Source organism: Erithacus rubecula (assembly GCF_903797595.1).
Source record: "Erithacus rubecula genome assembly, chromosome: 9".
In the NCBI taxonomy this organism is placed as follows: Eukaryota; Metazoa; Chordata; class Aves; order Passeriformes; family Muscicapidae; genus Erithacus; species Erithacus rubecula.
Window position 1 is genome coordinate 21,396,554 of NC_136660.1, and position 21,429 is coordinate 21,417,982.

A 21,429-nucleotide genomic window follows, 5' to 3' on the forward strand; every position below is an offset into this window, starting at 1 on the left:
GCCAGACACACAGGCATGGATGAGATGTTGTTTAAAATGCTTTTGCCTGGCTTGGTTTGGTGACATCTCTTATATTGCGTGTGCAGGGGTAGATGCCCATGGGACAGATTTCTCAAAGGTGCCAGGAGAGAGTTGCCCAGCATGGGCACACCCATCAGTGTATATACCAAGGGTGTATATTTGGGCTCACATCAGCCTGCTGTGAGTGCTCAGAGTGCAGTGTCTTCACAGGCACTGCCTGGAGGAAGGGGCTGCAGGAAGGAGTCTCTGACCCATTTGCACCTGCAAATGGTCAGGTTTGTTTGCCCACTAGCTTGCAATCCTCTTCACTGTCTGATGGAGGGAACAGTTTCTGGCAGCACCATGGCCCTGGCCACCAGCACATTTCCAGGCAATGCCAGGGCAAGGCTGGGGAGATGCCACAGGCCAGAGATGGCTCCCAGTGGTGGGACAGGCAAAAATATCTTGTCTGGGGGTAGAGAAAGGTGTGGCTGTCAGTTGTGCCTTTGAGGTCAGAAAACAGCCCCAAATCACTCTTCATGCATTTTTTAGGTGGCTGGAGGTGAGCAGCACCTCTCACTGTGCCTGCAGGTGTTTGGAAGGAGCAGGTCCCATCCTGCCTCTTCTCCATGAGAAGCAGTGTGGCTGCCCCACGTCCTGTGCTCAGACACCCTCTCCTAGGGAAGAGCTCACGGCTCAGGGCCACCTGTCAGCAGAGGTGTCTCAGTTTCACAGCTGCAGTGGCAGCAGGGTGTCAGTGAGGATCTGCCCTGCTCTGCATCCCTGGCAGGGGGTTGCCCTAATTCCAAGCAGACTCTCCCTGTAGCAGCAGGCAACAAAGTAGATCCGGAAATTCCTGAGCTTTGGGAAGTGGGCTTTAATGTAATTAACTGCAACAGAAGAAGAGGTCAGATAATAGGGGCAAAGGTTTCTCTTTAAAATGAAGGAGGATGTAAATGAAACCAGCTGCCCAGGAGTCAGTGCACTGCCTTCATTAAACATGGTACAATGCTTATGGTCCCACGCAGAGAATCATGGATCTTGCCAGAAAATAATTTCAAATGCAACACAAGACCAGGAGGTGAGAGGACAGAGACATGTAGCCAGGGCCCAAATGGCCCAAGTGCTCTGGTGCCTGGCACTGTCCTTCTCTGGTAGCCAGTGGGGATCTGTGTGCAGCCTGGCCTTGCAGCCTGCTCACAAACAAGGGCATTTCTGACTGGCATCTGTGTTCAGCCCTACCTCACTACTGTTCTCAGCTCATCTTTGTCCCATGCTACAGTTCTACCCAAGGATGGAGGACAGGAATTGGGGTGGCTCATTTCCTAGCACTGGCATAAATTCTTGCCCAGCCCTTGGCTGAGTCCTTCCCCTGCACCACGCTCTGGTTTGGCCACCTCCAGAGCAGCCCAGTCACACCTCCCTTTGCAAAGTGTGCTGATCTGGGTTTCTATGGCATAGTCAAATGATGTCTTTAGAAATGGGGCAATGTAAGCAGAGGGGGGAGAATTGGTCTCAGTTTTGTATGATAAGCATCCAAAGTATAACAGGGCACCCCAAAGTAGATGTGTGTGGCCTTTCCTTCAAGGTATATGTCTCATCTGGGATTTAGTTGCTAGACCCCTCCTTTTCTTGGCTGGCTGTTCTCATGCTCTTGCAGACTGCCTGTTCACAGTTAGTGGCATCAAACTGGGGGACACAGTGGTCCAGCTCTGTGTATAATTTGCCTTATCTACTCTCTCCTGATGTCTCCTAGGCTTCAGGGCCAATTCTGTTGCTGTGCCATACCCAGAGCCCACTGAAAGAGCTGTCAGCTGTGTTCAGACAAACAACTTGTCCAAGAGCTGCATGTCTCTGTCTCTGCAGAGTCATGGCTGACAGAATCCCCTGCCCATGCTGGGGAGAGTCTGTCCATTCATCTCCTTGCTGGACTTAGGAGAGGAGGATGTGAGTGCCATGGAGCCCAGGGCTGGCTCTGCTGGGCTGCTTGGGGAGGTGTTTGTCAGTGCTGGATATCTCTGCAGCTGCTGCTGGCTTTTTTGGAGATTGAGGAGTTGTGACTGTTTTAGGTCGTTGTTTTGGTTTTTGTTTTTGGTGGCTTTTTTTAAAAGTCAAGTGCACTGAGTCACTGTAAATACCAGCAAAGCTGCAGCCTTTACTCCAAGGAATAATCCACGCCTAATGAGCTCTTCTGCTGCTTTAAAAGCCTGACAGTTGTCAGCATTTTGTGGGTTTCTATACTGCCTATACTGGTGGTTAAAGCTGCCAAAAGGAAGTGCCCTTAGCTCAATGAGATGAAGCCTACAGCTAGAAACCCATTCCTGGGCAGCCAGGTATCAGCACAGACCTCAGTTCCTCTCTCTTCCTCACAAGCCTTGTGCAACTGCTGCAATTTTCCTTTTTTCCTAGACTGGGGAAGATAAAACTACCTGTTGGCAACTGAGGACTTCCCAGGCAGATTTGCAAGAGATTCTTTCCCCTTTCACTGAAGCCTGTAATTGTTTTCATGCTCTGTTTGCACACCCAAAGCTGAAGGGTTCCACTCTTCATGCTGCCAGGAAATATGCTACCAAGAATCCCTGATACTGAAGCAGGAATACTAATACTTTATTTCTGCTCTTTGTGTCTCTACCAGTCTCTGTTTCTTTGGGTTGTTAATGAAGGTGTAAAAAAAAAATAAAAATAAAGTGACCATGGCAGGTATTCTAGGGTATTTCTGTTCCTTGTAGGGTCTGGGCTGTGCTGAGAACAACAGCCAGGCTGCCTCCACCTGATTTCTGGAGGGGCAGAGCTCCTCTGGGTCTGCTGCTAGTCCACTGCTCTTGGCAGTGGAGCTGCATGTCAGAGCAGTGCTTGAATAAGGTGATGAGGAGGTCCAAGCTTGTCTTTGCTCTCTGAGGGGTTTATCCTGGCACAGGGACCATATTGGCCAAGGAGTTAAACCCTGCAGAAAATCTGATGCATTGGAGAGGTCATACACAGACTGAACTCTATCTAACTCCATCTTTTCCCTGTGAATGCAACCTTTTTTTATGTCTTTCAGCCAGTTTTCAGGCCAAGTGATGGGGTTTTTAGTCCACAGCAGTCTGAAAAAGTCGTTTCTGTTCAGTTTTTAAGTGCGGTGCTAAAATCCAAACATCTGCCATCCCCAGAGAACAGTGCTTTGTAATTTTGTCTTAAAAAGTAATCTGTGTAAACCCCACCACTGCCTGCTGCTCACAGATCTGCTCTCCTCCCAGCAGCCAGTGGTTGGACAGTGTGTAAGTAACCAGAAAGATTTTGAACACTTCCTAAATTCTCCCAGGAGATTATCTCTGCCCTTAGCACCTTCCAGTCACCATGGATATACAGAAATGCCTTTTGCCTCCTTACCCAGTCACACAGTGTTGGGGTGTGCCTGGCATGTTCCCATGCTTTGCTGGGGACACAGCTGGGACTGCATGCCTGACAGAGGAGGTTCCTCTCATTTAATGCATTTGCAAGTCGAGCCTGTAATAGAATTCTGCTCTGGGACACTTAGGGACTTGGAGCAGTGAGACACAAAAATCCTCTCCAAGCACTTGTGCATGTTGCACATGTGCCAGGTGCTCTGTCTGAGGCTGAGTTAGCCCACAGCATCCTTTGGGGATGCTCCTGCATTCCAGCACCCAAGTAAAACAACCACTACAACTGCTACAGCTGCTCACTGGTGCAGATGAGATGCATGTCATGGAGAAAGCAGCCCTGGAAAGGTGAGTCCACCTCTCCTCAGATCCCAGGTCTTTAGCCCATTCTGCATCCCAGCACCCACAGCTGCAGCAGGGTCTGTAGGGAGGGAGAAGGGTCTGTGTAACTCTGGTGAAATCTGAGTGGATGTAGATCCACTGAGGGGTGCAAGGCAATGTCTAAGCCCCACCAGCCCCAGCCAGAGCTGCTGCTGTTCCTGGGAACCTCCATCCCCTCAAACATGGCCCTGACATCCTCTGGGGCTTGCTGTGGTGAGTGGCTGATGCACAATGCAGATTTGGGAGGAGAAGGTTCACAAAGTTAATCTTTCAAAACCTATTTATCAGAAAAAAGGCCGGCCCAGGGATATACCAGTGCATGCTGCAGCAGGCATCCTGTTGCCTGCAGGACTGGCAGAAGCCTCTGGGAGATATACAAGGGCTGTCATTTCTCTTTGCATGAAGGAGAGGTGACAGCCCAGGATTCTTCCTCTGGAGGAGCAGGTTGGGATTTCCTTTGGATACAGGATATGTGCAGACAGGACAGAATGCTTCAGCTTATGTCCCAGAGGCAGGAGACACTTCAGAGCCTTCCTCTCACACTTAGAGACAGATGATTCACATCGTTGTGGGCAGCACTGTAGCTGTACTTCATAAAATCAAGCACATGGAGAGCAGGAATCAGCTCCCTGTATGGGAAACACTCCTTGGCATTCATAGGCCAACATCCCCAAAATTTGTAGGCCAGAAGGTACTTCTGTGAGAGCAGGACTTCCTCTGCTGGTAACAGCCACAGCATCTCTTGACAGGGGATTCAGCTGTGGATTTTTCTGGAAGAACAAGCAAGGAAGGTGCAGGTTGTGCAAAAGTGCTGCAAAGCCTTTGCAGGTGGCATTTTGCTCCTAGCCTTTAGAATACTGCCCCCAGTGTTTCACCAGCAAAAGAAATTGAAAAACTTCCTATGACTCCTGAAGTGTAGGATGCTCAGTGTTCAGGGTGTGTCCACCTTACATCCTGTTTTGGAGACTGAAGCATCTTCCAGACAAGCATGACCAGAGGGCCAGGATAGGACAGTGTGCAAGACTCCCCAAGAGCAAAGGAAGCTTTTGCTATGGGACAGCAGCAGAACAGGAGGATGTGGTTTGGGGGCAGAGATTCTTCCAGCTGTCTGACCTTGCCTTCTTATTTTCCTTCCAGTTACTACATTGATGGTCGAGTGGCCAAAGTGACAGATTTCCTGAAAACACGCCTGTTAGACACACTGTCAGACCAGATCAGGAAAATCCAGAAGGTGAGTGAGTGCAAAGGGTCTGCAGGGGCGAGGGGACAGCATGCCTGCAGTGCCTGGCTGTGGCACAGCTCATGGCCAGGGCTCAGCATCCACCCAGGGGGGCTGGTGTGGAGTAGGGGGGGGAGAGTGGCTGCTCCCAGTGCTCCCAGTGCTCCCAGGGAAAATACAGCCAGCCCTCATTCAGGGCATGGGGTGAAACACCAGGCAGCACAAAGCCTGGCCCCAGGGTGGGATGTGCAGTGGGTTTCAAGGGAAGTGGCCACAGTCTGCAAGAGCAAACACCATGCAAAGCCCTGCTAAGGCAGCTGACTGGCTTGAAGCTCCCATCTGTCTGTTCTTGAAGGGAGCAGCACGTAATGAGGGTGAAACTGAACTTGCTCCCCAGAACACGGAGAGGAGCGAGCAGCCAGGTGGTACCAAACCTTCCTGAGCAAGCTGGTGCCATGTCTGCTCAGGAGAGGGCTCCTACTCCCACATCTTGCCCCATGTGCTGGAAATGTTGCTTACAAAGTAGTGAGTTGCATTGCCAGAGTCATTCTCACTGAATTGTGAGAATTGTGACTATTAGGAACTAGTGTCCTTTTTCCCAGATGATCATGTTTTGACTGTGTCAAAAAGCCCAGCTGTTGCTGGCCTGTGGTGTCAGAGTTCATGGCTCTGCCTGGCTCATGAGTGCTGCGTTCCTCTCTGTTCAGGTCTGGAGGACTCAGCTCACATATCTAACAATGGGATACATGACAGGGGCTTTGCAGGGTCCCCTTGCTTTGGCTGATACAGGGGCCAGAGCTGAGACTGACACACTCAGCTGTCAGTCCTGGAAGAAATAAGGAACACCTAGTGAGAGAAAAAGGCCTTAGGGACCAGAGGAGATGTCCATCTATCTGTCTTGTCTAGGTTTTCAAATCTTAGCACTCACCACAATGTCTCACATGTAATTCCTGGAGGGAGAAACCATGGAATGAGAAAACAACTCAAAGAGGCCCTGGGAAAGGGATGAGAGGGTCAGTGAGCAAAGCTGGAGGAGAGAAGCTGCTTGTTGAGCCCTCTGGCACAAGCTGGGAGTCATCCATATATGTGGATGACATTCCTGCTGTGGGGGAGACAGGACACAGTGGCCAGTGGAATCACTGTGGGGCAAGCAAGAGACACCAGCTGACCCAGCCCACATGGGTATAATGCCCTGCCAAAAGTGATGACATGCCCCATCTCTGCTGTGGGTTGGAACCTGCTGGGAATGGTGTGGGACTCCATCCATTCCCAGACCAGGAGCTGCAAGGAGATGCCCTTGGTGCAGTTTAGGGGAACCCTCATACCCATGGGCCACAATTTGATTGCACAGGGCAGGGCTGGGGAAGGCTCTCCTGGGAATGCCAGTGTGGCTGAGCTAAAGCACAGCACTGGGTGCTAATAGCCTCCAGCTTGGCTCTGAGTCCGTGCATCCTGCCGGGGCTGATTAGAGCAGCTGGACTTGTCCACTTTCCTGTTTTATTGCTTCCTCTCCGACCGGGGAAGGTGGCGGGCTTAGATAATTACAGGCAGGATGCCAGCACCTCTGGGGCTTCAGTCAGGGCTGTCGACTCTCACAGGCTGTGAGTGGGAGGCAGCCCAGAGCTGGCGTATTTAACATCTTTGAGGGATCCCAGTCCATCCAGCACATTCCAGCTTTCCTCACTAATGGGGCAGGATCCATCAGGCTGTGCAGAGCGTTCCTGGGGCTGCTGGGTTTGCAGACATCTGGTCTTGGGAGTTTGTCACCCAGCCTGGAGAAGTGGGATTGCAGGAGAAAGGACAGGGTGTGGTGCCAAAGGTTGTTCAGGCTGGGAGAGGGCAGGTCTGGACATCTGAGCCCTCCTGTGCCATCTGGCATCTCAGAGGTGTCTGCACTGCCAGCATGCTCCCAGCTGCATGTCCCACCTGTGCCATGGACCCCTCAGGGGGCAAAGCAGCCCCTGCTCAGCTCTGGGACTGACTGTCTGTGATTGGAGGAATCCCACTGCTTTCTCCTTGAGTACCCACCCACTTTTAATCCATGTGGCTTCAGTATGTGGCCCAGTGCTTCCACACTACAGAGCCATTGGGGCTCAGGGACTCCCCATGGCTGGAGCCACCTTAGAAGGGAGTGTGGAGAGCCAAGGTGATGTGAGAGAGCAGTCTGTGGTACAGAGTGCATGGGGAGACCACAGGGGAAGAGCAGGATCTGGGACTGGGAACATGAGAGTACATTTGGGAGCAGCTCCAGAAGATGTGACTGGATGTGTGGCAGTGGCAGGAGAGTGAGGAACAGTCTCCATAACCCAGCCAAGGTAAAGACACAGTGTGACATGCCATGGCCAGGCAGGCACTGACTGTCCACAGCAGCATCACCAAAGGTCTCCGCGAGTCTTCCCATGAGAGAGGAGATGTATGCCTTGGCTTTAAGTCCAGGTTCACCAGGGTAATTCTGGTTGCTTTTGTCTCTCGCACAGGTAGTGAACACGTACACACCAGGGAAGAAGATCTGGCTGGAAGGTGTTGGCATGACCTCAGCAGGAGGCATGAACAACCTCTCCGATTCATATGCAGCTGGGTTCCTGTGAGTGACACTGGCTCGCCAGAACCAGGCCCTGCCACCCCCATGGGCTCTGCAGGCTGAGGTGCTGCAAAGGCACTGCAGCTGGAAGAGGGCAAGCTCCAGGCACAGAGACCCCCTCAGTACTCCCTGACAGCCTGAGTATTGTTAATTTCTCCATTTCATACCTATTACCCCTCCTCAGCTCTACTTTCCATTATCTTTCCTTTGAACTACAACCATTCCTGGCTCCTGGGGCTTGTCCACTGGCACAGCTCCGTGGCCTGGACATCCTGCTGCAAAGCCCCAGTTCAGACCTTCAGAGCTGGCTGTGATCACAAAAGGTGGAGGAAGATTATCTAAGCTTTTCAGGGAAGCACAGGGACATGACTGGGTTATCAGGGATGTGAGAGTTGAAGATCTTGCCCAGGGAGTGTGAGAAGACAGGCCAGTGCAAAGGTCTGGTCCACCCTGCTCAGACAGAGGATGCAGAGTGCTGGCAGGCTGGGGGAGCACCCCAGGCTCTGGGCAGAGGGCTGAGATATTGGGGTGCACACAGGTTTGGGATGTACAAGTTGGGCACAGCTGGGGTAGGGGAAGAGACTTTCTGGGGCAGGAATAGTGGGAGCCAGTTAATGCCCAGCTCACAAAACTGTCTGGAGGCTTCAGCTCAGGTGCTGGAGCAGGGATCAGGTCGGATGCATGAGAGCAGCTGAGACCAGGCAGTGCCCCCATAGTGTTCCCCCTATGGTGCCCCCTCCCCACGGTGCCCTGCCCTGTTCCCTCTGTCCCCAGGTGGCTGAACACGCTGGGCCTGCTGGCCAGCCAGGGCATCGACGTGGTGGTGCGGCACTCCTTCCTCGACCACGGCCATAACCACTTGGTGGACCAGAACTTCAACCCCTTGCCGGTAGGTCTGCTCAGGGATGTCATGCTGGTGCTGGCTTCTCCTTGCATGCTTGAGGGGATTCTCTCCTTGTGGCCTCTCTGAAATGGAAAATGAATTTTCCAGATCTGTTCCTTACAGTGTTAATAGGAGATGTTAGTTCATGCCAAGTGCAACATGTTGGAGGCAGACGTGAGAGCGATACCTCTGTAGCTGGAATTTCATCTACTGCCCCAGGGTTGGTAGCACAGGAGGGAGGCTGGTACCACTGAGGGGTACCAGGGCAGGCTGGTGAGTTGGAGGGATGGATAGGCGGGCAGCTGGATCACTCCTGTTGAGCTGGCCCAAGGGAAGCCAGGCTGGAGCTTCAGCAGCTGATTACAGATTTCTAGAAACCAAGGTGAAAACTTCACGGCGAGCAGTGGATTTCATCAGTGCCCCACAACATCCCTCACTCTTCAGAAACACCTGGGCAGAGAGGGAACTATATGAAAAATCCTGTTAAAAGTAGCAGGTTTCTGTTTCCTCCGGAGGTTACTAAATATACTGCCTTGGAAGCAGAGAGCCTGGCAGAGCAGCTGGATGCTCTGCATCTCTCCTAGAAGGGATTCATTGGTCCATGACCCAGCAGACACTGCCAGCAGACTGGGGATCCCTGTTGGAGGTGTGCACAACCCTGACACTGAGAGCCTGCCCTTGATGCTGTGCTGGGATCTCAGGGGTGGCTGCAGGGGAGCAAAGTCTGAGGGAGCTGCATCTCAGTCAGCTCTGCCTACCCAGACAATGAAAACAGCATCCCTGCAACAGCATGCCTGAGCATCAGGCTGGCTCCCAGGAGCAAACCAGTGAGCAGGAGAGCATGGTCCACATCCTGTGCTGCTCTGGGTTACTCCTGGGGCACCTTGGTCTGCTCCCATATGCAGCCTTCCAGCAAACACACCTGCCAGCTCTGGGGGGAGCCTGGGGGGCTTTGAGCTTTGTTTGAGATGAATCTGAGCTCACTCACTTGGATTTCTCCAAAGAGCCAATTTCCCTGACTAAGCCACATCACCCCCTTTTCCAGGGTTTCAGGGCCTCTGGCTGGATGGGAGCAGCTCAGCTCCTGCCTGCTGGGTGCACCAGGGTAGCAGATTGCTATGCCCAGCTCTCCTGGCACAGCAGGGCAGAGGGTGGCCCATGCCCAGCTCTCCTGGCACAGCAGGGCAGAGGGTGGCCCATGCCCAGCTCTCCTGGCACAGTGGGGCAGCAGCCCCAGAGCAGCTGGAGAAGGAGTGCAGTTCAGAACGGGATTAAAGCCAGGGAAGAAGTTAGAGGAATAAACCCCAAGCTGTTAAACACATTGTAAGTCTTTAACTTGGATTTTGCTATTGTTTTAAAGATAAGTCTCCCAATAAGTGAGGTGCCAATCGCTGTCATGATTGTTTCCTCACTCTCCACGTGCTTCAGCACTGATCCCACATCCCACCACTGTTCTCCTGCACAAACTCTGGCGGGTGCTCCCACATCCCCTTTCCCTCTGCTCCTGTGCTATAAGAGAGCCAGGGTGAGAACCGACGAAGGGCTTAAAAGCTGCAAACACCGTGAAGGCATCAAGGCCGGGCCGTGACCTGCTCCGGGGACGGCAGCTGCCCTGTTCCCGTGGGAGCTATCAGGAAGATGAAAGGCGCTGGCTGTACCTGCGCGGGGCTGTGAAATACGATCTGCTCATTAGCTGCCATGACAAAGAGGTTTCCGCACGCCGGCTGGGCGTGAGGCAGCTCTCGGCTGCCTGCTGAGAGAAGGGCTGCACCAGCACGGCATCAATCACGGCTCCAGCTGGAAGCTCCTCAGGGAGCTCCCCATAGCCGTGTTTGCACCTCCTTCTCCAATAAGAGGAGGGGCTCAGGTGGCAGCAGGTGGCCCACGGGCACTGAGGCTTCACAGTGAAATTAGGAAGATGCTCACATCTCTGCTGGGCTTCCTACACACAGCTGACTCATGAGCTAAGTGGCATCTTGTGGTTTTTGGGACATCTTGCAAGAGGCATGGTCGTTGTGTGCCCCTTTGTGTGCCTCTCCAGGTCCTCCACCCGTGGAAGGGCAGCTTGAGTGCCCATCCTGGTTGCCTAAATTGCCTGTCCACTCTCCCTCTGATCTCAAGTGTTTTACTGCCTTGTTATTTCTGAGATAACATTTTCATGTATGGTTGGAGTGCTTTTTCTTCCTGAGTGATTGGGGCAGTCAGCTGTATAATAGGCAGAGAAGCCTTCAAACAAAGCCTTTTGCAGGTATATCAGTCTGCCTGCTTGCACTTAAACCTGTGCATGTGTGGGAGTAAGGAGTGGAGGGAAGGAGGGCAGGAGCAGCACCAATATTTGCTCTTCACAGGGCAGTGCCTTTGAAATGCTGATGCAGCATTTAGTACCTCTAGGATCATTTCAGGTATGCAACGTACCTACTCTATCTCTCTTTCCTTAATATCTCTCTGAAACAGTCCAGAGGGAAGCAATACATTTATTTCACCCCAGGCAGGCGTGAGATTTCTCTTCAGCTTCTTACAGAATGCTAAAGACATTTTTCAGTGCTCCTCCACGTGGTACTCACCTCTTTTTTATCCATCCATGGTATTGATTTCTGCTCCTTTAATGTGCAGTTCTGTAAGGTTATATCTATGCAGAGAAAAAACTTGGGCATATTTCTAGGCAAGGCTTGAGGAACACAAACCCCATGGAAAAGCCAAAGCTGAAAACCAGACTTCCATTTCCTGTGCCTCTTCATGGACCTTCCTCTAACGAGTATGGGCATTGAGATACTGAGTAGACACACAAAGTCTTTTTCTGCATATAAGATTCATGTGCAGGATGAGAAAGTCCTGGAGGGATCAGGGGTGAATCGACAGCAGGGGCTGCCTGCTCAGCTGTGGTGTGAGAAGACAATATGATATTGCCTGTGAATTGATGGTGTCCTTGAGAAAGCATCACAGCAGTGCAAAGGTCTGTGCCCAATGGTGCTGTGATCAGATGCTTGGATGCTGCCGGTGATTTTTCACCTCCTTGGCTCTGCCCAAAGACACTGAGGAGAGCTCAGTGGGGAAGAACATTACTGTCTGTCCTAGAGGAGGGAGGACCTTGGGCTCATACTGGACCTGTCTGACCTGTCCCGAGCATCTCCGCATTAGGGAATGGGGTGGCCCCCAGTTTCCTGGTCCAAGGAGGCAAGGGGCCTCCGGTGAGGTGCCAGGAGTGGGAGCGGGTCTGCCGGCCCTGCTCCCGCCGGCTGCACGTACACGCTCCCCGGTGCTCTCATTAGCTGAGCTGCCTTGGCAGGAGGCGCCGCTAATTGCAGCCGAAGGTCCGAGCCCCCTCCCCGGCCGGTCCCTGTGCTGCACCCGAGGGGATCCTCCCCGGGCCAGGCTGCGGGGGCTGCTGCTCGCCCACCTGTACCCGTGCCCACCGGGGGCCTGCAGAACTCAGCCCCGCTCTGCAGCCGCACATCTGCACATTGACCAGCGAGTGACCGCCCGAGCTGCCGGAGCGGGACTGTGGCTGCTGCTCCCCCCGCTCCGGGACACTGTCTAGCACAGGGTGCTCAGGTCGGACTGCAGCGTGCCATGCAGGCAGAGGCTCGGTCCCAGGTCTGGGAATGACAGAGGGTGGGGAGAGGGAGCAGATTCAGCGGAGCTTGCACACACACACATGGAAGCTGTTCGTGGTGATGATAAATCTGCTGTGCGGGCGTCTGGCACCCCCATCTGCCCTGCACGCTAGAGCACTGACTCTGGCGGGAGTGATGCCTGCAGACAGGGAAGAGGTGGGAGAGGCAGGGATTGACAGGAACTGTTGTTCGAGGGCATTTGCTCTAGCCACAGATGGGAGGGATGAAACCCCGGGCAGTTCAGGTGTGCATGGGGAAAAGCTGCCCCATGAGATGTCAAGTTAAATCATGGTCTGCTGAGAGGCAGAATAGAAATGGTGCCCTGTGGAAGTCTCCCAGCGAGCCTTGGCACAACTGCTGGGAGCAGGTTTGAGCAGGACATCCACTCCACCACCTTGTTCTTTCTATCATGTCTGAAGGACTGAGGCATTGTGTGCTTTCTGCACCCTCTCTCCTTCCAGGAGTTTCAGGTTAGCTCTGAGGATCGTTGTATCTGTGAACAAGGAGACAGATTTAAAGCAGCTGGACTCTGCTTGCTGTCACAGTGGGTTAGGGGGCCTTTCCCTCTTGGTGCACCAGAAAAAAGGTCTCTGAAGTGCATATGCATGGACTCTCAAATGGATCAAAGTCATTCTGTTACTAGCAGCTCTGGCACCCACCCACTGGAGCTGCAAGACATGTGCAGAGCTGGAGCCGGACTGCTCCTCCTGCACTGGAGTCAGGGGCAGAGACAAACTCCATCTGGGACCAGCAGCAGCAGCTTGGTCCTGGAAGGATGGACACAGCCACGGCTCACGTCTACCAGAGGCACCATGCTAGTGCTAAACCTGCCCAGCTTGGTCACAGAGCCAATCCAGGGCCATGGATGAGGTGGGACAGAAAGACCATTCCCAGAGTGGATTGGTGTTCTGGAAGAACAGGAAACAGAAAAATTGCATGTGCTTTCCAAGCCCTCTGATCTGGCAACTCTGCTCCCTTCCTGTAGCCTGCATTGCCTGGACCCTGTTAGGGAGAGGTGATGACAAAAGAGAGATTTGGCTGTTCCTCCATCTGCTCAGATCCCAGGAAGGTGGGGAGGCCACTGGCTGGAGCCAGGCTGTGATGGGCAGTAGGCAGGGGTCACATCCTACTCACCACTTTCCTGTTTCCTGGGCAGGCTGTCCCCTCATTGCCACTGATGCTTGGCAGCAATTCCTGTGGCTGCAGCTGCTACAGTAGGGATTTTGCTGTAGACCACTGGCTTGAGGAGAAAGCTGCAGGGAGATGTAAAAGCATAAGGCAATGCAGGAAAGAGTGGTGTGAGATGAAGTGTTTGCAGCCGTTAGAGCAGGAAGGAAGAGGATCAGCACACTGCCCAGGCAGGGATGTCAGCAGCTTCAGAGGGCTGGTGGTGGGGCACCTGCTGGACGTGGCCTCAGGAAAAAAGGGATTGGTCAGCTTGGCCTTTCCTTTCATAAGTGGAGGTGTGTGGATCAAAGCAAAAGTGTGCCCCAGGAGGGGCAGAGCAGAGGGAGAAGGCAAGGGGCCACTTTGCTGTAGCATCTCTGTGTGCTGCCTCCTCCTCCCCTGCTGCTGCTGGTGCCATCAGTCTCTGGCAAGTCAGTCCTCTTGAAACCCCCTTTGGAGGGTTAGAAGGAGCCTTTTGGGGCTGGAAGAAGCCTTGCTCTCCATTCATAGACCATCTCTGGAGTGTCCCTCATGGTGCTCACTCACAGACACCACAATACAGCAGCAAATGTTGTAGGAGACTGCTCAATTCTCCAGAACCTTCACACAAGGAGGGGGCACACACAAAAGAACAAACAGTTCATGTCCCCATGTGGGGGCATGAGAGCTCATGAGGGCAGCATTAGTGTCCGAAGCTGATGATTTTGACAGAAAATGTTGTTCCCTTTGGGATGAGGCTCTTCCCCACTCTGCTTGTCACAGGACCTTGCAAATGGTTTGGCTGAGAAAACCTTGAACTCCCACTTAAGAAGCACATAAAACTCGGGGATAAAGTTAAAAGCAGCATTATCCAGCCTTGCTGGAGGAACAAGCAACTATGGCCTGAACAGGATGCAAGGACCCCCACGGGGAGAAAGCTTTGGATGCTGAGAATCTCTTTAATGTAGTGGGAAAAGAAAGAACAAGAATTACTGCTTGGAAGCTGAAGTCAGACAAATTCAAGACAAAAATAAGGAGCGGGATTGTTAACAGTGCGGATATATAACTGCTGGAACAGGCTCCCTGGGAAGTGGCAGCTTCTCCATCCCTCCAAGTCTTCACAACCACAGTCACTACTTTTCTGTAAGATGCTTTTTTCAAAAACAAGCCATCAGGCTCAACAAGGGGATAGAAGAGCAAAGCCCTCTGTCTTGTGGTGCTCAGACCAGCCAGTCCTTATCTCCACACATCTTACTTGGACTGTGGAAAAATGCAGATGAAGGTACAAGAATGGAGCTCTCTGTAACAGGCTGCTGAAACTCGAGTGTGCATAAGGCACAGGGAAAGGACTTGGGCAGCTTCAGAAGTGGGAAGAAGCAATAAGAAGCAGAATAAGGTGAGCAGCAGCCAGCTGATGCTGCTGGTGACTTGGGAAGATAAAGCCATGCCCTGGCAGCCCCAGCCAGAGAAGGTTGTGCACCATGGGCTGACAGCCTACTCATTTGAAATTCAGCTGCCTTTGCTGGTTACAGTCCCCAGGAGACTGAAGGGCTGTGGCTCTTTTCTCTGTTTTTTTGATTATGGAAACATCATCTCACACGTGGAGAACAGAGCTGAACAAATTCAGGCAGCAGCAGAGCTGCTTTGCTGCCACTAGGAGAGAGTGCAGGGATAACTTCTGCACTTCTGATGGCTCTGTAGACAGAAGGTCTGGCTAACAGTTCTGCCTTAGGGTTTTCCTAATCAACCTTGTTTCCAAAAGCTGAAGTCTCTAAAAGTTCTGCAATGAAGTAAAAGGTGCAAAGAGATCAACAGGACCCTCTGGGCTTTTCCTCTCTAGTGGAAAACTTGTACATATTCACTAGCCCCATGGTGCTCAGAAGATGAGGCTCCCTGAGCTCTGCACATCAGCACACTGAACACAAGGACCCCTCCTGCCCACAAATCAGGGATCCCAGACAGATCTCCTGAGGCACAGGAAGGCTCCTCCTTCAGGTGCTCCTCACCTGCAGTATTGCTTGATGGGTCTGCAAAGTAATTAAACCAAGGAAGATCCCTCGATTCCCATGGCACAGTAATAACAAACCAGATTCCTCTCTGCTATGGCTCCTCTACTGCTACAGCTGTACTGCTTGCTCAGCCCTCACAACAAGAGTCTTCTGTGACTCCAAAAGACAAATCCTTTCTGCAGCTGCACTGGTTGGAGAAACCTGTCTCCCTGGACGTTGCTGAGGCTGCCCTTGACAGAATGTCCAGCACCACACTGCTGTCTTTGCAAGGGGTATGTGGGCACTGGCCTGGGAAACGTGCTTGTACTGGGTGTGTCACATGGGAGCAGGTGTCAGCTGCTGTCGGGGGCTGAGGAAGAGGTCACTGATCAGTGGAAAAGCCACCTTGGTTTTAGCCAAGCTGGGTTTCAAGAGCAACTATTTCCCAAGCTGGTTCTGTTTGAACAGGAGATGGTATTTGCAGGAGCCCAGCAGCCCTGGCATGATTATAGCCTGGGTTCACTCATGCCAGTGGAAGGAGCAGCCCTGGAGCACCAGCTGGGGAAAGTGTCTGCCCTCAGCAGGTTTGTTTCAGTCATTCTAGATGTGTGTGTGTGTAATTCATCACCCAAGTGCTTGGTGTCACCAGGTCCTGGTAATTCATTGCAAATAACATGATTTTGGCCCCTCACACAAGTGGATTTGTGATGATGCGAAAAGCTGCAGCTGTCTTCAGTGCTTCCCTGCAGTGAGCTGAAGAGCTCAAGTGCCTTGAGGCATGTGCTGATGACTCCCTTTTCAGCCCCAGGTCATTTTTCTGGCCCTCCTTTGAACTCTCTTTGGTATTTTCACATCCTTTTTGAAACTGAGACTTTGGAGCTAGCTTTGCCAGCAAGGCAAGGTAAAAGCACTGCTCTCCCCTCACCTCCTGCAGATGTTGGAGTGATACAGTGGTCCCCACTCTGCCCTGGAGCCATTGACTGTGCTGAAATATTGCACAATCAGCCGTGATCACCTCATACTTTGCAGCTCACCCTAAATCACTGCTGACTGTCTTACCTATCCCATGGCACCTGCAAGGTTTTTCTCAGAAAAGCTGTGTGCCCTTAGCTGCACCAGAAGCTCACACAATATAGCCAATGCTTTTTGGAGAGACAATCATCTGTCCTTGTGCCCAGCTTGGGATATGCTGAATGGCACAGCTCTGCATCACAGCAGGAGCCTGGGGCTCAATGCTCCCAGCTCTGCAGGGTTATTCAGAGCATCCCTGGGAAGAGCATGTGCTGAGATGTGAAATTTGGCAGCAGCTGGGTCAGGTCATGGGGCTGGGTAGGCTCCCAGGACCCCCACATTACAAACCTTGCTGCTGCTGAGCCTTGAGGGTGGAGGAACACTGATGTCAAAGCAGCAAATCCCTGGGGACCACCCAGCCCAGAGGAGTGGGTGCTCTGCTGGAGGCTGGAGCTGCTGGTGCCAGCTCACCATGGAGGCAAGACCAGTGAAAGCCCCCAGTAAAACAGCTCTTGAGATCCATATGGAAATTCTGAGGGGAGACACTGAGAGTCTGGTCTCTATCATTCCCGTAACTTGTGAGTGAAAGCAACATCTCACCAGTGGAAATATGGAGAGGAGGTGAGAAACCCCTGGAGAAAAGACCTAAAACCCTTAACTGACAGGTAGCTCAGGACACCAAACTTAGTTTAAACTCATGACCATGGGGCTAAACACTGAAGTCTGTGCTTTTCTTTGTCCTCACTGCAAATTCAAGTAGTTCCTTATCCAATGACTCTGCTAATCAGGGTGGCTCTCCAGAGAAACAGCAGTACTGTTTCCCCTGCCTGCTGTGGGCCTGAGCAGCACAGACTGATACCACTCTCCACAGAAGCTCAGTGCAAGCAGGGACATCCTCAGGCTGCAGAGCAGCCCAGCCATCCAGCAGGGTCAGGGGCACAGGCATGGCCTCCCTGACAGCACACAGCAGCACTGAGCAACTGCAGCTCCTTCTCCCTGGGAGCTTTGGCCTTGTGGCTGAGCCATCTCAGGCTGCACGAGCCTCTCCCTTCACACTCACATCTCCTCTGGGGCTCAGAGTTTCCAAAGGAAGCACTTACCAGGCTGGTGTGGCACAAAGCCCCGTGGTTTTGGCTGGAAGCAAGAGGAGAACAGAAGGTGGCTTTTCCTCCAGCATTATGCCAAAATCTTGCCCAGAAAGTAAGAAGTGTGTCTGGATCTCTCTTTGGCAGATCAGCTAAGTGCTGATGGAACAGATCAGCTTCTGCTGAACTGAAAAGAGCATGGGGCTGTCAGTCCAGTCTGACTGGTGGGTTTTCACCTTGTGCTGGTCACTGGTGCCTCACTGCTTGGTTTTATATGCTGACCTGTTTATCTAAAATGCATGTTAATCAGGGGCTGTGTGAGGGCACAGGATGGATAACTGAGTCTATATGAGATATCTGAACTTCCACCTGTCCATTCTGCCCTGCATCCTGGGGCCTGGAGACCCCATTCCCAACCACATGCCCTTTTGGGATGAAAGACCCCTTCAGCACACTATCCTGACCATGCAGGGCTTTCCTTGCCCTTCTCAGGCACTGCCTGAGTGACAGGGTGCTTGTTCAGTACTCGTTTCCTCCTCACAATGCAGGAGACCTGACAGGCAAAGCAGCCCCTGATTCTAGTGTGACCATCACTGCTGGACATTTGACATTGCCAGCAGGGAGGAGAGATCATCCCAATGGCCATGGGACACATGGACCCTCTAGGACATCCAGTCTGGGATGTTCAGAGGGTATTTATGTGTGTGAAGGTGACTGAGCATCCACAGGCAGCACTCAGAGAAGCAGGACGAGAGGCTCCATCTCCCCAGCATTACCTGGTGTGCTTGGAGCAGCAGCAAGACCAGAGTCCCATCCTGCAAAACAGGAGGCGAGGGCCTGAGCCTGCCCTTTCCTTTCCCACAACCCTGCTTCATTTACCACACACCTCCCAGCTTCTGCAGCGGATGAGTGGGGGCCCTTCCAGCAGCAGCCGCCATCACCACGCAGCCTCACCTCCCTCCCCAGGGCTTGGGGCCCATCCTGAGTGCTGTGTGAGGCCATGCCCTGCAGGAAAAATACTGTGTGGTGACTTAATTAAGGCTGCATCATTTATGCATGTGTGTAGAGTCTTAGCATTTCCCCTTTCTTGAGTGCTTGGTCTCCCCATGCTCCACAGGAGGCTTTGAAATGGGAGAAATACCTCTGGGAAGCTGAGCACCCTCAGCAGTCCCAAAAGCCAGTGTGCCATGAACAAAGAGCAGAGGAGAGTTCTGATGTGCTCCAGCTCTGTGTAGAGAGTGGGGGAAAAGCCTGCTCCAGAAGCCATCCCCCCTCTGTGTGCATCAGCTGGAGCTGGTGTGCAGGTCCAGAGCATGGCTGTGTGTTGGTCCATGGGTATGTGAGAGGGTGCTCATGCTGCTCCCCGTGCTCTGCAGCCCAGCCAAGATCTGAGCTCCTTTAGAGGGTACTCGTGTCTCAGCACAGGCAATGTATTCCTCTCTGAATCTCTTTCCTGGAAAGGTCAGTGCCATTATGGCTTGGACTGCACAAAAAAAAAGCTCATCCCAAGACGGATTATCCGGCACACAACGCTTCCACCTCAACAGCCAAAATGTTGCTAGGCTGCAAGCAGGGAGCCAGCCTTTCCTGCCCACGCCCTCTGTGAGTAGGGAGGGCTGTTGTGCTGCTGACTGTCCCCTCTGCCCCCCAGGACTACTGGCTGTCCCTGCTTTACAAGCGCCTCATTGGTCCCAAGGTGCTGGCGATCCACGTGGCCGGTCTCCAGAGGAAGCCCCGGCCCGGCAGAGTCATTCGCGACAAGCTCCGCATTTACGCCCATTGCACCAGCTACCACAAGTAAGCGCAGCAAGGAAGTGAGGATTGCAGGGTGGGATAAATGATATCCCCAGAAGATGGGGACCAGCAAGGACGTGCTGGGGCAGGTTGGCTTCCCAGGATACTCACTGGGGTGCTGCTCTGGCCGCTGTCAGAGTGAAGGGAGAGTGCAGGAATGGCCTGGGATGCCTCCCATGAAAGTCGCGGCAAGCCCGCGCCTGGGAACGGGGCCGGTGCGGTGGCCGCCGGGCAGCCTGGGCAGCAGAGATCAAGGGAGTGGATTTCACACGAGGGGCCCCGCTCGGTCGGGTTACCCGCCAGGCCGTGCTGCCGGCGAGCCTGGCCTGGTTATTGTTTCGCTGATAAGGTCTTTGAAAGCACCTCAGCGAGCCGGGGGGGCGGCCACCTCCTCCGCGGACACAAGTTGCTATTGTGGAGGAGGAGAGACTGTTTCTTTACACAGTCCAGATGCTTTCAACATGCCTCCAGCTCGGTAGGAAACCTTGTCCAGTAACTGACAGGTGCAAAGTGCTTTATAGCCTTTGTCTGGGGCTGCCCGATTCGGCAGGGACAGAGGATCAGTGTCTGGACCTGTCTGTCAGGTGCCTGGGGTGGAGGGGGCAGACGCCACTCACGCACAGAGCTCTGCTACGTTCTCAGCCTCCTCCTTGCAAGGTTGGGAGGGCGGGGGGGCCTGTCCTGGGACTGACACTGTCCTTGGCCAGCCCTACTCTGGACACCGTAGCAGCATCCTCTTGTGCCGTGTCAATCCTGGCTGAAGAGGAGGGGGTTGAAAATCCACAGAGCTGTGCTTCGTGATGGAAGGTGGCATCTCCCTGTGAAGGGGCAGCAGGATAGGGAATCTGGATGTCTGCACGAGGCCAGTTCTTGCAGAGACCCCCAAGCTCCTTCTTGGAGGCAATGCTCCCTGGGGACAGGGCAGTGCAGCCCTCATCTCCCACTCTTCCCTTGCAGTCACAACTATGTCCGGGGATCCATCACCCTTTACATCATCAACCTGCATCGCTCCCGGAAGAAAATCAAGCTAGCAGGGACGCTGCGGGATAAGATTGTCCATCAGTACCTGCTACAGCCCTATGGCAAGGACGGGCTCCACTCCAAGTAAGTCGGATGCTGGTGGCTGGGACTGTCCCATCCTCCCAGTGAGTGCCATTGCGCTGACCCTCTCCTGGTCCCACAGGTCGGTCCAGCTCAACGGGCAGCCGCTGGCCATGGTGGATGACGGGACTCTCCCCGAGCTGAAGCCTCGCCCGCTGCGGGCCGGCCGCACTCTGGTCATCCCCCCGCTGACTATGAGCTTCTACGTGGTGAAGAATGTGAACGCACTGGCGTGTCGGTACAGATAACCTACGGCCCACAATGGACTTGCCAGCCCCGCTCCTGCCCCTGTGCACTGCCCAGGTCACGCTGCCTCCTTGGCAGCCCACGCAGCCTCGCCGTGGGGCCGTGCCGAGCAGCTCCACGCCATGCTCTCATCCGCACCCCCAGGATGTCCCCCACCTTGGCACCACTCCTGCCCTGTGACCGCAGAGCCCTGGCCACCATCCCGCCAGAGCAGTGCGACAGCCGGTTTGCAGGGCCTGCCACCGTCCGTCCTGTGAGCTGCGAGAAGCACCCGGGGCCTGGTGCCCACTGGCTGCCGGGAGGGTTGGGGTGCTGAGCCCCAGTATATCCCGGGACGGACACTCTCCCCGACCCCTGGTCCCGCTGCCCCTCGGGACGACCCCTCCAGCAGCCGGACCCCTCCCCGAAGGCGGGTAGTGCTCCGTTGCAGCAAGCAAAAGGAAGCAGCTCCCTCTACTGCCGCCGGGATTCCGCCAGCCGGCCTGGCCCACCGCGGGATTCACCGGGCGGGGCGGGGCGGGGCAGGGGAGGGGGCACCGGGGGCCGCCCCGGGACGGCGGGCTCGGGCTCCGCGGCGGGAAATGTTGGTAATTAAATTATACATCCCGGAGCGGAGAGGGGCGGAGCGGCGGGCCGGGAGCGAGTCCTGCCCGGGACAGTGGCGGCGCCGCGGGCAGGAGCAGCTGCGACGCGCCCAGGCGCCACCGGAGGTGTAATAAAGTTGGGCTCTCAACTGCGCCCGCGTCTTCTGTGCGCCGTGGGCCGGGCCGGGCCGGGTGGACGAGAGCGGTGCAGGAGTCACACTGTGCGGTGAGCACACTGTGCGGTGCTGCTGTCACACATTGCGGTGCCCACACGGTGTGGAGCTGTCACACGAGTTGTCACACGGTGCTGCTGTCACACGGTGGGGTGCCGTTGCCGCACCGTGCGGTGCCGCGGTCACATGGTGCGGAGATCGCACGGTGCGGTGCTACTGTCACACAGTGCGGGAGTCACA

General features: G+C 54.0%; 1 protein-coding gene across 3 annotated transcripts in view; it reads left to right on the forward strand.

Moving 5' to 3' along the window:
* HPSE2 (heparanase 2 (inactive)) overlaps nt 1–21,078 on the forward strand; it is a 109,786-nt gene extending 88,708 nt beyond the window's left edge. Inside the window, exons 6-11 of one of the 3 annotated variants that reach the window (XM_079313139.1) lie at nt 4,902–4,995; nt 7,461–7,567; nt 8,339–8,453; nt 18,943–19,088; nt 20,043–20,189; nt 20,269–21,078. In XM_079313139.1, coding sequence (XP_079169265.1) covers nt 4,902–4,995; nt 7,461–7,567; nt 8,339–8,453; nt 18,943–19,088; nt 20,043–20,189; nt 20,269–20,434 — 775 coding nt within the window. In that variant the 3' untranslated portion in view covers nt 20,435–21,078. The remainder of the gene's footprint in view (nt 1–4,901; nt 4,996–7,460; nt 7,568–8,338; nt 8,454–18,942; nt 19,089–20,042; nt 20,190–20,268) is intronic. The other 2 variants (XM_079313138.1, XM_079313137.1) reach the window with 2 other exon arrangements.
* Nucleotides 21,079–21,429: the final 351 nt, after the last annotated feature.